Source organism: Haliotis asinina, chromosome 10 (genome assembly GCF_037392515.1).
Source record: "Haliotis asinina isolate JCU_RB_2024 chromosome 10, JCU_Hal_asi_v2, whole genome shotgun sequence".
NCBI lineage: Eukaryota > Metazoa > Mollusca > Gastropoda > Lepetellida > Haliotidae > Haliotis > Haliotis asinina.
The window spans coordinates 23,690,795-23,711,135 of NC_090289.1; the positions used below are offsets into that span (position 1 = coordinate 23,690,795).

Sequence of the window (20,341 nt, forward strand, 5' to 3'; positions counted from 1 at the left end):
TGATATACATCTGACAGCTGCCAGGTGAGAGTTTACACGGAGTAGAGTATGATATACATCTGACAGCTGCCAGGTGGGAGTTTACACAGAGTAGAGTATGATATACATCTGACAGCTGCCAGGTGAGAGTTTACACGGAGTAGAGTATGATATACATCTGACAGCTGCCAGGTGGGAGTTTACACAGAGTAGAGTATGATATACATCTGACAGCTGCCAGGTGGGAGTTTACACAGAGTAGAGTATGATATACATCTGACAGCTGCCAGGTGGGAGTTTACACGGAGTAGAGTATGATATACATCTGACAGCTGCCAGGTGAGAGTTTACACGGAGTACAGTGACTTGTTCTGTGGTTGCAGGAAGCGTGCAGTGGAGGAGTACCGTAAGAAGGAGGATGTGCAGCACAAGCGAGATGTGGAAGATAAATATGTCACCTCTGACCTGGTTACCATTGAGACAGGTGGGACAGTAGACACAGCACCTGCAGTGGAAGTCAAAAGTGGAACCAAAAAGTAAGTTCGGACATAGGTGACAGGCATGAAACATCATCTGCCCAGCGGCCCACTGCTTGCTAGTTACATAGCGGGCTTATAACTTTATTTTATAGCCGGCCCTGTGTGCCATAGGGCATATATTTGACCATGTCACTGACTACAGGAAATATTTCGAAAATAATTTATAATTGTGGTAGCTAGATGATATTTGTATAGTTCAAGGTCAATCAAACTGTAACTTCCACAGATCAACCTACCCATTTAACTAACACTAAATGTGACTGCTCTAGAGAATACTTTCAGCCAATGAATAATGGCGTTCTTTTCTGATTCAGATGGCAGTGACACTAAATGAATTAACAGTGACCACCAAGTCTTGGTTTTATTAAATTTGCTTTAGCACATGTTTATATTTACCTCACTACAAGTAATTCAGTAACTACTAATACTTTCTTTAGCCTGCTGAATTAATTTCAGCATAAGGCGCTAATAAGAGGGTGGGTGATTTCAAACACTCAGTGCGTCACTAAATAAGGGACAACTGAAAAAATATTCAGCTCATTAATACTACATACAAAAATAAACATTATTATAAAAAAATATCCAGATAATTTCAAACGTACAGATATTAATTACAAGACAAACATAAATAGAGTAAATTTTCCTGAATTTACCTGAATTACTCGATTGGTAGCCGGATGCGTATAAATTGTCCAATTATCGCAAACCGATTTCAATATTCTTACTACTGATATTTCATAAGTATCTGACTTTAATTTCGTATATTTGTATCGGCAAATATCCGCGCGACGACAAATTAAAAAATAATTCTGAAAAAAAATAATCGAAAACGTTCGTCGTAAACAAATAATATTTTCGATGACATGACAGGTCTTACTGAAATGGCACTATTACGTTTATTTAAACGTGTCATGTAATGAAAATAGCAGAATAAAATACATGATTCATAAGCATTCATGAGTGCAAATATCAAGTGTTATGGTTCATTAAGTTTTGCACAAACCCACAAAAAGACTGTGTTAAATCGTGTTACGCATACGAAAAAACAAACATGGCGCGCTTCGTCGAACTCCTACATAAAATATAGCTTTTTTGGTCAGACGAAAGATTACAGAACTCTTCTGTGTAAGACCTGGTGAAAGAGGGAGAATTTCTCATTCTACAAGTGTTCCATGTATCATTTTCCGTTTAGTATGACGAAAGACGGACGAAAATTAAGATCGTGAAATCTAACTTGTTTTCTAGTAAGTGCAAACGTCACCGGATGTGATGTCACAGACGGGGATTGCTTGATGAAATTCATTCGCTATTGAATATGAACAGAAAAGTTGGAGATATTTCGCCTGAATTTAGCACAAATAACTGTTTAAAGTGATTAATCAGAGCTCACAGAATTTTGTTGGTGTATTTTTGACTATATAATTCGCACATAGCCGAACCAGTTTGACCTTGTATGCTCCCGTGACCCGGAAACAGTAGTCGATCAACACTGCAGATGCAAGTTTTTCAGTATCTTTTATTTGAATTTTTGTTCATATTAGGCACATTACTTTATTGTCCACTGAATATAAAGATAGCAAAGATATAATTGTGATGCATGTTGATCCCAGCTTATTCTTTTTTTCACATGGTCCAACACAAAAACGTGTACAAAGATCATTCTCAACAACAGGTGCGCGGATATGGGCGTGGCATTTGTGTTTCAAAATAACATTCATGCTTTTCATTTTATGACGATGTAGTGTAGTAAAAACTGCAGTATACATGTTTTATAAACAAAAATATATTTTCAGTTATAGTTTCACATGAAATCGGAGATGATTTGATAAAAATTGCGTTCATATTACATGATTGGGAAAATTATATGTCTCACTTTAGAACAAGTTGAATTACATTCATAATTTTATGCAATGAATTAACGTTCTTGATGAATAATTACGATAGATTTGTCAATGCTTTATGTTTCATAACTGGTTACAACTTTAAATCTTTTCATATACTTTAATATGTTAAATGATATTAATAATATGACAATTATTTTTCTCTCTCAAATAGACAAAGGCAAAGAGACTTAAAATCTGTCAATGCATTAGCAACGTGTAAATAACCAAATTTTAATTAATGTCTTTCAGTAATGTGGAAAGCTGACAGTTTTGCACAATTTTTTATTACAACTACATGTATGCCATAAAATATATGGATAGATGTTACAAATTAATTTTTAACTTACCTTACCATAGGTCTTATGCATATTACCTCAAGCTTCGCTAGTAGAGATCAGACAGACGTTGATTCGCCATTCCCTGAATGGCTACCTCGTATAATCTACGGATGTAGTCACGGAAGTGACGTGATCTCCCTACTCGCGGGAAAGCGAGCCATCCCAAAATTCACTTTTACTTCTAGCGTTCGTCTGATCAGACGTGTTTGTTTCGCTCGGAGTTTTCTATTGTGTTGAATAAAGTTGTCGTTCAACAGGTAGGTATGTCTTGTTTCCCTAGGTGTGTGGTTAGTTAAATTGAATTTAACTTCACTTACCTTGCTACCTCGTGTTGTAAATGTTTCTTTCTTTTTCTCACTTCGATGTGGGTTTTCCTGCGTTGTTTGTGAGGTGTCATGGCGGCCTTGGAGGTTCTTTATTCCGTCAGGAATACTTCCTCCATCTGTTCTGCTATTTTGTATGGTATTTCCTCCCGATTTTTGCCGTTTTCATGTGTTTTTTTGTCCCACGTGGCATGTTTCACAGGTAGCCATGTTGGTTGCTAGCCGTCGCTGTCGCGAGCTTACAGGCGTACCCACTTTAGGTTGGGGGTGCGCTTTTGCTGCATTTTTTATGTAGGGGTGTTTTTCGTTTCTACCTCTAGCGATTATTGTTTTATTTCACGCTTCGGGTATGTTTTTATCTGTTGCAGTTAACTGTGTATGACTCGGCAGTTTTGTACTGTCTGCAAGGGGCAGAAGTCAGCCAAGGATCCCCACCCCTGGTGTCCGGATTGTGCATCGCAGACCTGTTCCCTTGTCAGCCGCTGTCAGCATTGTACTAGTCTTTCTGTGGCGGATTTCAAGACCTTTTTAGCTGTCCGTAGAAAGAGGTTTACTCAGCGGAAGAGGAGAATGTCTTCCCCAGCTTCTTCTTTAGGTTCTTTACAGGACGACCCGGAGCTGCCTACCTTTACAGCACCAACGCCGACGTCTGGTTTGGAGCGCTCATCTACGACGCCGGTTCGATCGTCTCCGGAGCCACTTCGCTCGGACGCCTTTGTTGACTTATCCCGTCCGGACGCCTTAGCGCACCCAGAAGTTCAGAGGCTATTACGGTCTCTCCTGACGCCCAGCACTTCTACTAGAGAGCCAGCGCCGACCTCAGCTACTGTGCCAGCGCCCATGTCAGCGCCTGCCTTGATTCCCGAACTAATTTCAACGTCAACGCCTACGCCTATGCCAGCACCGACACCTACGTCAGCGCCTATGCTCACGTCAGCGTCTACAGCCTTGATGGGGACACCTTCACTGGTTCCAATACCAGCACCTATACCTACGCCAGCGCCTTACCGGATCCCCAGGATCTCTCACACGCTATCTAGAGAAGAGGTGCTACAACGTCAGCTAGACGAGGAGCGCGCTCGGCGCTTAGAAGCTGAGCGCTCGAGACGCAGATCATGGTCCAGATCTCCAAGGAATCGGCGCTCCCGTTCTCCTCACCGTAGTCGGCGCCGGCGCTCGCGCTCATGCTCACGCTCTCCTAGACGACGGCGCTTCCGTTCGCGATCCAGATCTCCTCGGCGCTCTTCCAGAACCCGGCGTTCACGTTCACCAGAGGCCTCGCGAGTTTCACTGAAGGATTCTTCTACTCGGACGCCTTCTACCTCTTCCACCCAGCGGCGGGAATCGACTTCAGTCTCTTGGGAAGATTTGGAGGAGCAACACTTCTGCCCTGACTATGAAGAAGAGGCAGGTGTATGCGAGGATGATGGCACCTATCTACCACTATCGGCAGTGTTTGAGTGGATTGCCGACAGGCTACCTGACTGTCCTTCTCCGTCAGTCGATCCTAATAATCCGGCGTCCATCCGTTTGTCCCCGGAACTACTAATTCCACCTCATCCTATGGTGGCGGAGGCAGTGTCTCTCCTGGACGAGGATTTTGCCAAGCTGTCTCTGAATCCTACGATCAAGGCATCTAAGTCAAGGAAGTCGGATTACAAGATCCACAGCCTAGACTTCACAGATAATGGTGCAGCCCAGGACGACTCACTCAAGCGCTTGTCAAGTTCTTCACTCTCAGCTTATAAAGTGCAGGACTCCAAATTAGCAGCTATTGACACGGAACTCAAGCGTATGCTTAAACCCATTTCGGCGTTAGCCTCAGCTACTTCAGCGGCTGCAGCAGACCTATCAGAAGACAACGCCTCCAGGGTGGATCATCTCACGACGATCTTCCAGTGGCAGGGCAAAGTTCTTCATGACTTACTCGGTCACTTACGTGCAGCGTTGGCTATGACAACTTCGGTTCGCCGTTCCGGCTTCCTGGATACATGTAATTGGCAGGAGGAATTTAAGCGCCAATTACTTCGGGCTCCCTTCACTTCCAAGTTTCTGTTCGCCGACAAGATTCCAGATATTTACAAGTCGCACGCGGAATTAACGAACACTGAAGTCGCGCTGTCTACCTTTGAGGCGCTTGGTTCTGCCTTTCGTGGCAGAGCCAGAGGAAGTGGAAAGAAGCGCTATATTCCCAGGAGGGAATCCATCCGCTCCTCCTTTGGGAGGGGACGGGGCCGCACCAAGGATAATGACACTCAGCGGAAGCCCCAGGAGCGCAGCCGGGACACCCCCTCGATGCCAGGGCGAGGCAGAGGCAAGCGCCCCTACTCTGGTCGCTGAAGCCGTGGATGTCTCCGACTGGGACCTCCCACCCCCAGTCGTACCTGTCCATCCGACTCCAGTAGGTGGGAGACTAGGGATCTTCTGGCCCAACTGGTCATTCCTAGAGGATCCGTTTGTAAGCAAGATTCTGAAGTCCGGCTACAAACTACCATTGGTCGAGACTCCACCGCTGACATCTACTCCCCAGTCGCGGATATATCCTCAACACCAACTAGCTCTCCTAGAGTCCAATATCGACATTCTGTTATCCAAGAGAGCCATAGAGACAGTGCTGGAACCCCACCGCTCCCCGGGGTTCTACTCACCCATCTTCCTGGTGCCAAAGAAAGATTCCGACAAGATGCGCATGATTCACAACATGGCGGTCTTCAACAGACAGTATCTGGCCGACCCTCCTCATTTCCGAATGACGTCCCTAGAGCAGATTCGAGCCAAATTGTCTCCCGGGGCTTGGCTAGCCAGTCTGGACCTACAGGACGCTTACCTACATGTTCCCATACATCCGCGTCACAGGAAGTACCTGAGGTTCGTCTTCAACGGAATACATTACCAGTGGAGGGTGCTTCCGTTTGGCATTTCTACGGCCCCGTGGCTTTTCACACGCATCACGCTTCCGGTTACCAGGTTTCTTCATCTAAGGGGAGTGGACTTCGATCCATACATAGACGACTGCCTTCTCAACCACGGCAGTCCTCTACTGCTACGCAAACACTTGGACTTCTCCACCCGCCTGCTGCATCAACTGGGTTGGATGGTCAACACCAACAAGTCACATCTGGAACCAACTCAAGAACTGACCTTCATCGGGGGATTATTTTTAACAAAAGACAATCTTGTCAGGGTCCCTCCAGATCGATGGCTAAAGATTCTGGCGTTTGCGGATCGAGGTCTCTCTCAACCCATGACCCTCAGAGAGTGGCAGTCTCTGTTGGGTCTTTTGACATCGGCGCAGGATCTTACTCTCAGAGGGCGCCTTATGCTTCGGCCCTTACAGAGGTTTCTGTCACCATTCATCCAGATGAACGACCTCAAGTCACGGGTTCTTCTACCTCCACATCTACATCAGTATCTCCGGTGGTGGATGGTAGAATCGAATGTCTGCGTCGGCGTCTGTTTGGAAGACTCCAGTCACGACCACGAGTTGTTCGTGGATGCGTCTCTACTAGGGTGGGGCGCCCATCTGGCGGGCCGAACGACCTCAGGGCTGTGGTCCGACGCCGAAAGGTTGTGGCACATCAACAACCTGGAATTGCAAGCCGTCATTCTAGCAGTTCGCCGCTGGCTACCGATTTTGTCCAACACCAAGCTCCTGGTGGCGTCGGACAACTCCACAGTCGTCTGGGTTATCCGGAATCAGGGCACGACCAGGTCCAAGCAACTTCTAGACCAGATGTTCGTGTTAGCAGATCTGCTAGACAGCAACAGGATCACAATCAGGGTTCGACACATACCCGGCTGCAAGAACATTCTGGCAGACGCGTTGTCGCGCCCAGGCAGACCTTCACCGACGGAATGGATGCTTCATCCAGACGTGTTTCGTCAGATTTGCCTTCGCCACGGGAGACCCTTGGTGGACCTCTTCGCCACCAGCTTCAACCATCAGCTACCAACTTACGTGTCTCCCGTACCGGATCCACAGGCTTGGGCAGTCGACGCTCTATCTCTGTCGTGGGAGGGTCTAGACGCGTACGCTTTTCCACCACCCGTTCTTCTCCCAGAAGTGATTGGCAAGATCAAGCAGACACAGAACCTGAGACTGCTTTTGGTCGCGCCCTGGTGGCCAGCCAGACCGTGGTTCCCCGATCTGCGACGCCTCGTCAGCGGAGATCCGGTTCAGCTTCCAGATTGGCCACACCTCCTTCGTCATCCGCACAGCCAACAACTCCATCCAGATCCGCTGAGATTCCATCTGCACGGCTGGACCATTTACAGAAGGCATTAAGGGCGAAAGGCTATTCCTTGCATGTGGCGAATGCCATAACCCGAGCTCATCGGACATCCACCAGATCCCTCTATGATGACAAGTGGCGCTCATTTGAAAGCTTTTGTGCTCAGAGATCACAGGATCCCATGACAGCTTCCCCACAGTTCGTGGCGAATTTTTTGATGTTTCTACGTAATTCCAAGCATCTCAAAGGGAGTACGTTGGGTACATACTTGTCAGCGTTGAACTCCGTCTTGGCGGTCAAGACGGATCGTCAGATTTCTAAAGTTCCAGAACTGGTTGCCCTGCTGAAGGCGTTCAAGTTGGAGGACCAGAAGGTCAAGTTCCGCCCTCCAGCTTGGGATCTGAATGTTGTTTTGCAACACTTGAGAGGCTCCCCATATGAGCCCCTAGAGGATGCTTCCTTCGAGCTGTTGTCCAGGAAGACGGTCTTCTTACTTGCCCTAGCTACGGCAGCTAGAGTTAGTGAGATTCATGCCCTGGATGTCACACAAGTGCGTTTTGAACAAGCTAGGCATGGTCGAGTCCACTTGGGATTGCTGTGGGACTTCATTGCCAAGAATCAGCTTCCCGGGCAACCAGATAGACGGTTCTCCATCCCGCCTTTATCGACCATCCTCGGACGACATGATACGGAGGAGGAGTTCCTGTGTCCAGTCAGGGCCCTTAGATATTACATCCAGAGGTCTGCCTTGAAGAGACATTCCCGAAAGAGACTGTTTATCCCTTTTTCTTCATCGTGCAAGGGGGAAGTTAATAGAAACACTATTGCTCTGTGGCTTCGTGCGACTATCCTGGCGGCGTACGATGCCAAGAAACTCCCCCATCCGACGGCGAACAACCCCCATGAAATTAGAGCCCTGGCGTCCACTATGGCCCTCCACAGGAACTGTACGGTGCCACGGATTATGGAGGGTTGTTTTTGGAAGTCGTCCACCGTTTTTGCCTCACACTACCTGAGGGACTTGGCTGTCGAGGACATGGAGGGGCTTCAGTCTTTTGGCCCGTTGGTGGTTGCACAGCAACTTACCCAGCCTTCCGCCCATTAGGTAATTGTGTTGTTCTTACCTTTGGTCTTAAGATTAACCTCACCCTCTGGGTGCGTCGGTTTCTCTTTGGAGTTCCCTTGGGTTATCCTTTGTCCTGTTTCCAGGTTTGCCCTGTGACGTTGGCATTGGTCTCCCGGGTCTCCTGTGCATGTGCTTGGTCTGCTGAAGATGTGAAGGTCCTCCGGAGTCCACACCACCGTCCTCTCTGTCGAAGCCATATGCATAAGACCTATGGTAAGGTAAGTTAAAAATTTATTAAAATCTAAATATTTTAGATATTTAAATACTTACCTTACCATAGGGCGGTGACTCCCTCCCAACGCTGGATGCTCCTCCCCACTTTGGACTCATCGGACCTTTCTTTCCTGCTGCCAGTAAAAGTGAATTTTGGGATGGCTCGCTTTCCCGCGAGTAGGGAGATCACGTCACTTCCGTGACTACATCCGTAGATTATACGAGGTAGCCATTCAGGGAATGGCGAATCAACGTCTGTCTGATCTCTACTAGCGAAGCTTGAGGTAATATGCATAAGACCTATGGTAAGGTAAGTATTTAAATATCTAAAATATTTAGATTTTAATAATTTTGTGTATTTTATTTCTTCATAATATCGTGCCAAAATGTACATCAAATACAAATGGGTGATGAGTTATTTTTGTTTTCAGCAGTACCACTTTGTTTGCTGAATTATTTTGAATCGCACATGACAAATAATGTCATTTATGTTGTTGAAGTAACAGTACATGTAAATTTATTGGAAAATGTTATCATTTGATAAAAAAGAAACCATATACATATAAGAAGTTATATTGTCTCTGGTGAAAGTAAACATGCTTCATATTCTGTAAATATATATTATTCTACCTTATTGTCTTTTCCTGGGTTTAGGAGCAATGTCACAATATGAAATGGGTCTAATGAACTTTCAAGGATTGTTTCTGTTTGCTGAAGTGTCTGATGGTGATATACTCCAATTATTTAGTGTTCAATAGCCTAAACCATCATGAAACAAGAAACATGAAGAACAGTCTTCCTTGAATAACAAAATGCCAAGGACTGAGCAGTCTTCCGTTAAAGATCTGGAATCATTTGATATATACATGTATGTCTTTGCCATATACACATGGCAATGAAAAAAAATCCAAATTGAAATCTTAAAGAATAGCTCCAAACTGGACAACAAAAACCACTCACTGCAGAGCTCAGTATTAGGAAAAAAGAAATTTACTTGCCACCACATGATTACCTTGATGCCAAAGACTAACATAGGTTGCACCTCCTACTCAACACTTAATTATCTGTCACTTGTAGTTTTGATATTCCATATTCAAAACTTCACAATGACAAAATTATTCTAGGTCTGGTATGATAATTTCATATTACTACATGAAATTTCATCACAAGAAAAAAATGAGTCTGTCTTTCGATCACTGTCAGTGTAATCACTGCTCCAAGAGTTTGGATCATCAGTCTGTTTCCCAGATGAAGTCTGTTTTAACAGTAAAATATGAACATAGACAGTGTGCAAGTAGGTAAAAAGTATGGCCATAAACATGAGGTACATTTTGCAGTTCAGATTGCACTAGTGCAATATCTAAAAGCTGTATGGAACCACGGACTGAGCCACATGACATGATTTTTTTTATACAAATATGCACACATGTCAAACAATTTGATCTGAAACATTACCTGCATTATACTAGGTAGAATTAACTCCGAAAGCTCTGCTGTTTGGAGTAACAAAATAATTTCAATTTTGCTCCAAATTCGTGAACAAAAGATGTGATGTTTAGCTGTTTTAATGTCTAAAATAAATACTGATTCACAAAGACGATGACAGTTGTTTTCTAAGCAGTAATTAATTTTTATGAAATACATTTACTGTACGTTACATTCTCACACCAGCTCTGGTTTCGTTCTTTTCTGCAAAAGGAAAAATGATTTTTTTTCATGAGATCTTCATTCATCAAAATTGTACTTCTTGTAACGATATACACAGAAGAATATTCTGTTATTGTTACGACACACTGACAATTTATATGTCTCCCCGTGTCAGAACATTCTTTGAAAAAAATAGACCGCGAAAATCATCGATTTGCTAAACTAAAGATCAACACATGGACGGCTAACTTCAGGAGAAATACTACAACACAAGCAACAAATGACAACTGCTATTGAACACAACTAATAGTAAATGACTGAGGATGACTGAAAGGTAATTCTGGTGTATAGTATGGATCTTACGGGAATTTGAATCAGTTTAGAAAATGTATCAATGGTCGTTTTCCAACTCGTTCACATTTTACTTCCACGAGTGCCATGCCGTGTACGTGCTTCCGGTTTCATCAAGGGTGGGTACATATTACAAATATTGTGATATTGTTTCATGATCTGCATTATATAGGTATTGAGTCGTTTTCTTTCAATGTATATGTGTTCAGATTCTGCTTATGAACGCATATTTTCAAACATCCTTCGTATCTTGTCACTTAGAAAGACCGCGAGTTTGGCCACGCCCTTTCGGGTCACCAACGGCTGTCAACTTTGTGATTGTTGGAAGGTTTATCAAACCAAATCAAAATAAAATCGCTAAATCTGGTAATTTCTGTGCAGAGGCAATAACATTTACCTATTCACACCGTGTAATTAATTCCAGATGAAATAATTGGATATGTCAAAAGGATGGCACATTTTCTTCGGCATCACGATACATGTGGAGTTGTTTGTTTACCGCCGTTGCCATGATCGTTTCTGTTCGTCCAATCGATGATATAACATTGAGATTGGTTTTGTTTATATTTATTTGAGCCGAAAGTTACTAATTTTTAGAAAATGGGAAACTTATGAGCTTTCTCTTCGTCAAGGAACAAAAATATCGACTAAACTATCAAAAAATATTTCATTATGAAGAAAATATTAGACTGGGTACCACACGGCGTGGTGCGCTGGAAGTCATCAATGGCCGTTATTTTCGACTGCGTGCCGAGAAATTCGGCGATCTCATTTTTAATTCGCGGGCGTTTCGTGTTAAGGTATATAAACGTATTGAACATTACATATTTGAAAAGGTGAGAATTAGTACATTCCATACATAATTCATATGACACGTAAATCCGACTCGTTGAATAATTATTGCCAGTTTTATTTGGAGATGTCATTATCCTGCACTCCTGTCGAATGGGTTCGACGATAGCATTGAGAGGATTAAACACCATGTCTCGATTTCCAATTTTTAATATAGGGCTGGTTACATGTAGACAGGGCCAGCAACGTTTTTCAGTTATCACACAAATTCTAGTACTTTTTTTCGGTTGAGTCCCATTCGAAAAAAAGTACTAGAATTTGTACTTTACTAAGAAAGTGAAATCCCAAATATGACATATGTTGCATTTGACCACTTTCTAAATGGCATCGTGTAATCATAGCTTTCGGCCGTTGGAGCCGTGCCAATTTACACTCATCAGAGGGGTACACAAAGTACGCAGTCTAGACTACCAGTTGTCCGACTTTCATTTTTGTGGAAGTCGCGGTGGCTGAGCGGGCTAGGCGGCTGACTTTGTGTGCTGGCGATTAGGTGCCTGACTCTGAGGGTGCGGGTTCGAATCCCGGATGGGACTCAACCGAAAAAAAGTACTAGAATTTGTACTTTACTAAGAAAGTGAAATATGACATATGACATATGTTGCATTTGACCACTTTCTAAATGGCATCGTGTAATCATAGTGTAGTATGGTGGACGAGCTGTGTAGCTACACAGAACATTGGTCAATCACATGATATAGTGTAGTATGGTGGACAGTGTCTCAGTTCACCCAGCTGCAGATGTGTACCTTGTGAGGCTGTGTGATAACTCACTGTGCGTAACAGGTTGCATGAGTTGAATACTCCCCACAGCATTAAGCTGGTTAAAAGAATGCCAGAAAAAAAAAAGTCCTGTGATCAACGGAACACTCCGGCGCCTTGGGCATGTACCAGTTTAGTGGATATGTGTGCTATACAGATATCCTATGATGGTATATGTTTGATTAAGCAAAAAAGGCTCTGTTAATTTCGTTGTGGGCAAGACTATTGATCCTCCCTTGTGGGGGAATATATTCTTAACAGGTGAATAAATCCCTTATATCCTGCTCAACAAATGAAATCTGAGGTGAAGAAAATTTTCTATACCCTGCCATGAACTGCTCATTTCAGTGAAGTCACATGACACAGTTAACATCAGCAGTTTTTAATTCATATAAATACATTGGAACTTGTAACTACCTGGTTATAATTGATACCAATACAATGGCAAAGAATATTAATGAAACTATATTTAATCAAAGATTAATATTTTGAGGTTATCGATGGAGTCACAATGGATTGTATTGGACTGTGCCCTTGCACCATGAGTGCATTGTAAGCAACATCAGGAGCCCTTACTGCACATATTAATTCCACATAATTCCACAAAATCATATCTACTTTTGTATAACCATACCCCTGTGGCAGAAGTGTCAGAGGAAATACAGGCCACTCAATCAACTTTCATTCTTACAGTTTGGTATGGATAACTGCGAATGTATTTCTACGTACTATCAAAACTCCTCTGTATATTCATCTCATGTAGACAGACTTGCTCAATAATAACTGAACTTGCTCATAAAACATCACTAGACAGAATGATTTTCCATTTCAGTTTTATTATATCATATTTATCTGTCTGCCTTTTCTTGCTCTCTTACCTGACAATTATAAGATAAATGTTTTGGTGCTATGTGTGGCAGGAAGGTTTCAGAACTGCTCCAACACCATGTCAGTTTAATAAGCTTTGTGTTGTGTGTTGAATATGTGGGACGTCATATAAACCATACACATAGGAAGGAACCACAACCACAAGTTAACAAGGAAAGAATATAGTGATATGTGTGTCTTGTAGATACACACATTTTGTAGAAGAACTGGTCATAGGACACGTGTTGGGCCAGACAAGTAGCATTAGATTCAAGCAACAAATTTCAAACACTATTTAAGACTTCTGAAAAACAGGTATCTAAGGAGTGTATTAAGAATTGATGGAAGGCTTTCTAAGGGAGAAGTAGATGAAACGATGTGGTCTCCATTATAGACATTTGAGAAATGCAAATATACACTCAACAGTCAGACAGCTATTCTCATTTCAAAACTCTGTAATTCTGTCCGGAAGGTGATGCATAATATCAGCTTATTGACAGGTGAATATTCCTCCATATGTGACCCATAGGAGTGGAACCAGTGTAGCTTTTACTGCAAGAAAGAAGGGGGAGGTCAACCAATGTGAATTTTAGAAATACAAGAGCATTTATTTCAAACAGCCAGGCTTTAATGCATGCCATCAGTAAGATACTGAACTTGTGCTAATGTTGGCTGCTCAAAAACCAGACTGTCCACACCAGACATGAACCTTGATGCCACAGGTGAAAAGAAGGACTGTGCTCAATACATAACAGACAACTTTGCTGACAGCAGTGCCATGGACCTGATGGCAGCAGGTGTACATAATGTAGTACATAACCAAGACAAGTCTCAAAGTAAGAGGAGTAAACTCCAGTCAGTTACTCGATGTAATGGAATGATGGATCAACACCAATATAAAGAATAACAGTACACATCAAAAGAAAACAGCTAGCACAGTCAGCCTCAAATACAATACATAGCATACACGTCATACTCACTGTAAGGCTTCTCGCACAACGGTCACAAGACAAGCTGTAGTAACTATATCTCTGTGTTATTACATATAACATGTTTGGTTTAACATGTCTCAGCAAGACGCTTTCTGAGTAGATTCCTGATTCGGTAAATACTGCACTAACATCCATATAGATTTTTTTTAATCCTTTCAAATAGCTACACCAATTTCTTCCCAAAACCTCCTGCTGTCAAGTATGTTTTTTTGATCATGCAACTTTCCATCTATTTATTAGGTTGGAATCTTTCACAGGGTACAGATTAATGGCTGGTGTATATAGAGCTTAGTGACAGATAAAAGCTTGAGAAGTAAATATGTTGTTGCACAATCTAAGTCTAAGTCAATCTAAGTCAATCTAAATCTTCATATTTGAAGGCCAGTATCTTATCAAGTGAATCATGTTGTTAGATCATGACAAATGCACTTTGTTGCACACAAGCTGATAATGACTTGTGAATAACAAGGAGAATACCAACAAAATGCCCACTAACATCAAGTGCTAAAGCTCCACCTAGAGTCTGGTATAAACAACTGTAAAAAAAACAGAATGATACAATCAACACTAGCAAATTTACCATTCCATCAGAAGAAAGATGTAATGCTTCTGGATGTTATTTTATGGTCCATGGTGTCCTGCACCGAATAGGCCTACCTCTGTCTCTACCACAGCTTGATGAAAAGTAGAGCCAGTGAACCAAATACTTCTGGAATGAGATCAAACCACTTATCCAGACTTATCATGACACAATACTTAATCCTGTGATATATATTAGAGCTGCCTGGTACAACACAGGCAGGAATTAATGGAGTGTTGTCAGGTTGCATAATAGCTTAAGTGGGCTCAGGGCTTATTGTTAAACTGTCCACAGCTGAGACAGTTCCACGTTCACTGCACTTTACAACCATCATAGGTAGAATGGTAATTGAACAGAACTGGTTTACCAAGTAAGGCTGTGTGGTGTGTGTGTGAACTTGTAAGAGTAATACATGGTTATGTTACCCAATTGGTTTGTATCATATTGTTGATGTCATATCTGGTGCAATCAAGCTGGGTGACTTTCCATGCTGCCTGTATGGGTGGGAATGTCCTGATAAAATTCAAAGAAAGAAGTGTGTACAATAACATGGTGGAATTGAGTCAGTGTTATATCAATACAATTGTGTGAAATATAGCATAATAAATATCAGACTCCGTGACTTGTATCACTCTCCTTTGACTGAATACAAAGAGTATTGCTTTCTGGCTGAATGAAGGTGCCTTTCAAAGACTATCTCCTCTACTGCCTGCCTACAACCCTGTGGATTAAGCCAGTCAGGTGTGAAGTGTCATTACCCTGCACACTCCAACACTAAGAGAGGTAAATAGAAATCCCCAAGCAGTTATTACTTCCCCTGTGTGAAGCATTACGCAGTATATCAAACAGGAGGGCATGGTTACAAGTGGACTGTGTGGGGGCACAGTTGTTGAAAGTATGTGCTGGAGATAGAGGCTTCTTTCTCTCGTGTTCTCCGGGACTTATGACATGGCTGATGTGCTTCAAGCCCCTCTCAGGTATTGCTTGGTTATCTGTCAGTCACTTCTAGAAGTCATGTACTTCTGGAGCAGAATCACTGTTACAATTTACAGTCGACATCCCAGTATGTCAGAATAGGTCCCCAGTGTTCATCATGCTTGAATAGACACAAGTAGAATGCATGTCTCCCAGACTAAAGTGAATATGTGTTTAAAATATAATCCAGGTCAACTTTTGCTCAATAGTCCTTTTGATTGTATAATGTCTTTGGTGGATATCAATTAATTGAGGTAATGCCTTAGTACCTTTGTATACCCAGCCTCTATTACATCATGGAGATTTTAATTGCTTTTCAGTCAAATAGCTACTCAGTGTAATCTTGTACATATTCAGCAGACATCCTCTTCACTGACAGCATGTCTAATAAGTTATTGATATTGTATCCTCTCAAACAGATGAAAATGTGCATGTCATTGTGCAAGGTGGGAAAACATTTTTAACTGTGTGGTCTGATATAAAACTAAAAAAGTATCACATATGTATCACAGAGGTAACCATGTTCGACTTTATCATTTTACACTCTGACATGTTTCACATGTTCAGACGTAGTATGAGCACATAAGATTAGCAACACAAGGGAGTATAAGAAGCAAGGTCAAGAAAATAGTGGTAGACATGTATGAAGGGAGATGGATTCTCTATCTGTTGTCAGCTTAGCAGAGAACCCCATGTTACATGTCAAGTATTCAAGGACAGTTCATGCTTTCCCAGGTTCAGCTAAATCAGAATACTATCAAGAATATGTTTGATAAACTTCACAGAGGTAACAACTGGGACACATACCGCAACTGAAATCAAACAGAAACATCGAAAATAAGAACCATGACTAAAAGTCAGTCACAGAATGAACTGGCTCTCTCTGATTCCAAGAGACTTGGGTGACATGGGACCTTGTCCCCTGCTCAATATCCTTTTCAGATATGATAGCAAACATACCTGTGATTGGGGTAGCTCCTCCCATGTGCAACAAGGAGCAAATATACCTGTAATTGAGGTACCTCCTCCCGTGTGCAGCAAGGAGCAAACACCCCTGTAATTGGGGTAGCTCCAACAGTGTGCATATACCTGTAATTGGGGTACCTCCTCCCATTTTTGACAAGGAGAAAACATACCTGTAATTGAGGTACCTCCTCCCATGTGTAACAAGGAGCAAACATACCTGTAATTGGGGTACCTCCTCCAAAGTGCAACAAGGAGAAAACATACCTGTTTTTGGGGGTACCTCCTCCCATGTGCAACAAGGAGCAAACATACCTGTAATTGGGGTACCTCCTCCAGTGTGCAACAAGGAGCAAACATACCTGTAATTGGGGTACCTCCTCCAGTGTGCAACAAGGAGCAAACATACCTGTAATTGGGGTACCTCCTCAAGTGTGCAAGAAGGAGCAAACATACCTGTAATTGGGGTACCTCCTACTGTGTGCAACAAGGATCAAACATACCTGTGGCTCCTCGCATGGCAACAAGAAGCAAACATACCTGTAATTGAGGTACCTCCTCCCATGTGAAACAAGGTGAAAAGAAGCTTTTCTGCTTTGGGGATGTGCATCAGAGTCTCTCAGGGAAGTGGGTGTCACTACATTTGTAGCGCCAACAAACTTCCTGTTACCTATATCCTCAGAAAACATTTTCACAACTATGTCAAAATTATATGATAAATGTATTAAAACAGACCTAAAGAAATTCACAGCTCAAAAATGCTAGTTATAGAACAAGTCAATCTGAAAGATTAAGCACGAAACAAAATAATTGTCATTAGCATGCATCATGGGTCAAGCCAATAGCTGCCTTACACTTTCTGAATGAGGCAAACCATTAGTTTGTGCTGAGTTCAGGTATAACACATTACCACGGCCTTTTTTCATGACATTCACCTGATGCATGTTGACAAGTTGAGGTTGCACCCAGTCCCATGGATTTATTCTAGTTGAAACACTAGACAGTCTGCTGTCTTGTGTGGTAATGAATGATGGCATATTGCTGTAAAACGCAATTGGAATGTCCGTACATAATCTTCTTGTTAATTGGTGGTATCAACCATGAACAATCATACACTACTTAACACAGCAGTTAGTGAAGTGGTATGTTACTTATATATACTTCATATATCTGTCTTGCTCTTGGTTTTATACTGCATATTTCAATATTAGGTTACACAGGTGTTTCACACAGAATCAAGCCTTTCACTATGTTCTTGGCCCAGGGACATCATTCCTTAAAGACATGAAGTCAGTATGAGATCATTGTTGAGTGAAGTAGATAAGCAGGTGGCTGTTGCGAAAGATACGCTATGTATGGTCTGTGTAAGGGCAGATGTATATATATAGTCTGCGAGGGGGTGAAATCAATAGATAAGCTGAAGGGTTTGTCTACACAGTCATGGACTTCGATTACTGTGTTATTGTGGCAGTCAACATGAGGGATGAGCTGTTGACCCAAGCGTGTCCTGTTCTTCATTGAGTGATCTTGCTGGGTGACGCTACTGTGGCGTCTCTGTTAGGAACTAGAAATCAGTTGTCGTAACCACTTGCTTTTGTTGTCACAATGACAGATCACAAAACAATGCCTCATTATAGGTATGTGCTAATATTATGACCTCAATAAGGGTGACGTGATATAATTGAATGGATCCACTGCAGTGTGACAAGGAGACCTCTGACTGGGTCACATGGTCTCCCCAACACCATGTAATGCCTCCTGAACGTAGCTGTTACTAAGAACAACAACCCCTGTCTGGAGGATACTCTGTGGAGACTAGAGCCAGGTGCCTCCAGCAATGCCTGGCTTCCACGGTTGAATGAGAGCAAGATTCTGGGTACTGGACACTTGATAGTGGAGATTAAGAGCAGAAATTACACATCAGGTTCCCAAATCTTGACTGGGGTATAAATGTGCTGTGAACTGCCAGGGGTGGATATTTCCAACAGGAAGTCATATTAGTACTGACTATTCATATGACAGTGCATTCCTGTGAACATTTGCTGATGGTTTGAACTGGGAGGGATGTTAAACCTTGCTGGATTTGACAACAAAAATTGGAAGATCTATTGAGTTTCTGATTGGGGTACATATGTGACTATCTTGAAATAATGCCATCAAAACCAAAAGTTGTTACCCCTTCCCTTGCCAGACATGTACCAAGGAAGGATCTTAGCCAGTAAGTATCCAGGCTCTATGCACTTGTTTGTTTCTACCCCATAAGCCTGTTGGTCATACCAGGACAGAAACACTGTTCACTTCATACGTCATGTCAGACAATGTATGTCTTCAACTGTCCTGACAAGATCTACAATGGTTTCAACTATGCCTGTAAGAGGCGACTAACGGGATCAGCTTGTCAGGTTCGCTGACTTGGTTGACACGTCATCAGTACCCAATGGCACAGATCGATGCTCATGTTGTTGATCAGTGGACTGTCTGGTCCAGACTTGATTATTTACAGAACGCCGCCATATAGCTGGAATAATACGAGTGTGGCATAAACTAAACTCACTCACTCACTCACTCACTCTCACATGGTTTAATCCAAAAAGAAAAAATACCTCAATAGTCTCAGTGGTCCAGAGAATGTATGGTGATACAAATATTTTCCTGTAAGTGATCCTGTTAGAAGGTTACTTCTGAGAACCTGTTACGCAGGTGAAAAGATCAGTTTGAGGTTTAGGAAATTTCCTGTTTTGTCTCTTTTGAATGACAGGATACTTGACTGTTGTAACATTAATATGATAGAATATTTACTATAGCGCACATATCCACACAATTAGTATGTGCTCAAGGCACTGATATTTGTTTCCCGTGATCATTGGATGTTAATCACAACGGCGCCTGGTATTGTCAATCTCAACTCCCAGGGAATCATACAACACTTGCAGCCATTAGGCACGCAAGTTATTGTGGCTTTCTTATCCTTACCTATTCACAGCTGGGTGAACTGGGACACATAGTGACAGTACCTTGTATAGCTAACATCCACATTCTGTTGTTTGTTGTGGTCTGCCTGACAAGTGAAGTCAGGAATGCTCAGGTCAGTGGAGTTGTACATACCAGTTTTTCTTGCAGATGCCACTATAAGTTATTTCATTGTTTTAGGAAGAAGGAGTACATGCCAACAGAAAGGGAGATAATCCTATCTCAAAAGAAAGAAGCACAGAGCAAGAAGCAGGCCGAGCATGAACGACAGAAGGCAATACGCAGAAAACAGCAGGCAGCCTTGACCATACAGACAGCATGGAGGAGGTGAGTAGTGCTGATAGGCTGAGATACTTACAGGTTTCAAGGACTGGACATCTCTTCATGGGTATGAGCTGGAACAGTGCTGATTGTGGGTTTAAACAGCAGAGAACCGAAATATATCGTTGCTATAAATGCCCACAAGTGGTAACTGAAAACATGGGATGTTGTTTAGTTTTAATTCAAGGGAAGGGTTGTTACTTGTTTGTTTGCTTCTGGTGACAGGTACAGAAAGAGATCCACCAAGCTGACCAACCAGTTAGCATCCACTGCCAAGGGTGCTGTGCGGCGCCGACGTCTGCGGACCACAGAGGAGGAGTGGGAGCGTCAGATTGCTGCACTCACCATTCAGCTGGCCTGGAGGAAGTTCTTCAGGTGACCAGCTGGGAAACAGGCTCACATGTCTCTAGTCATTACCCTACATCGCTGGC

General features: G+C 42.7%; 1 protein-coding gene across 2 annotated transcripts in view; it reads left to right on the forward strand.

Moving 5' to 3' along the window:
- LOC137254669 (inversin-like) overlaps positions 1–20,341 on the forward strand; it is a 63,647-nt gene that overhangs the window by 40,303 nt on the left and 3,003 nt on the right. For both annotated transcript variants that reach the window (XM_067792514.1, XM_067792513.1), the window contains exons 17-19: positions 363–515; positions 19,770–19,916; positions 20,136–20,285. In XM_067792514.1, coding sequence (XP_067648615.1) covers positions 363–515; positions 19,770–19,916; positions 20,136–20,285 — 450 coding nt within the window. The remainder of the gene's footprint in view (positions 1–362; positions 516–19,769; positions 19,917–20,135; positions 20,286–20,341) is intronic.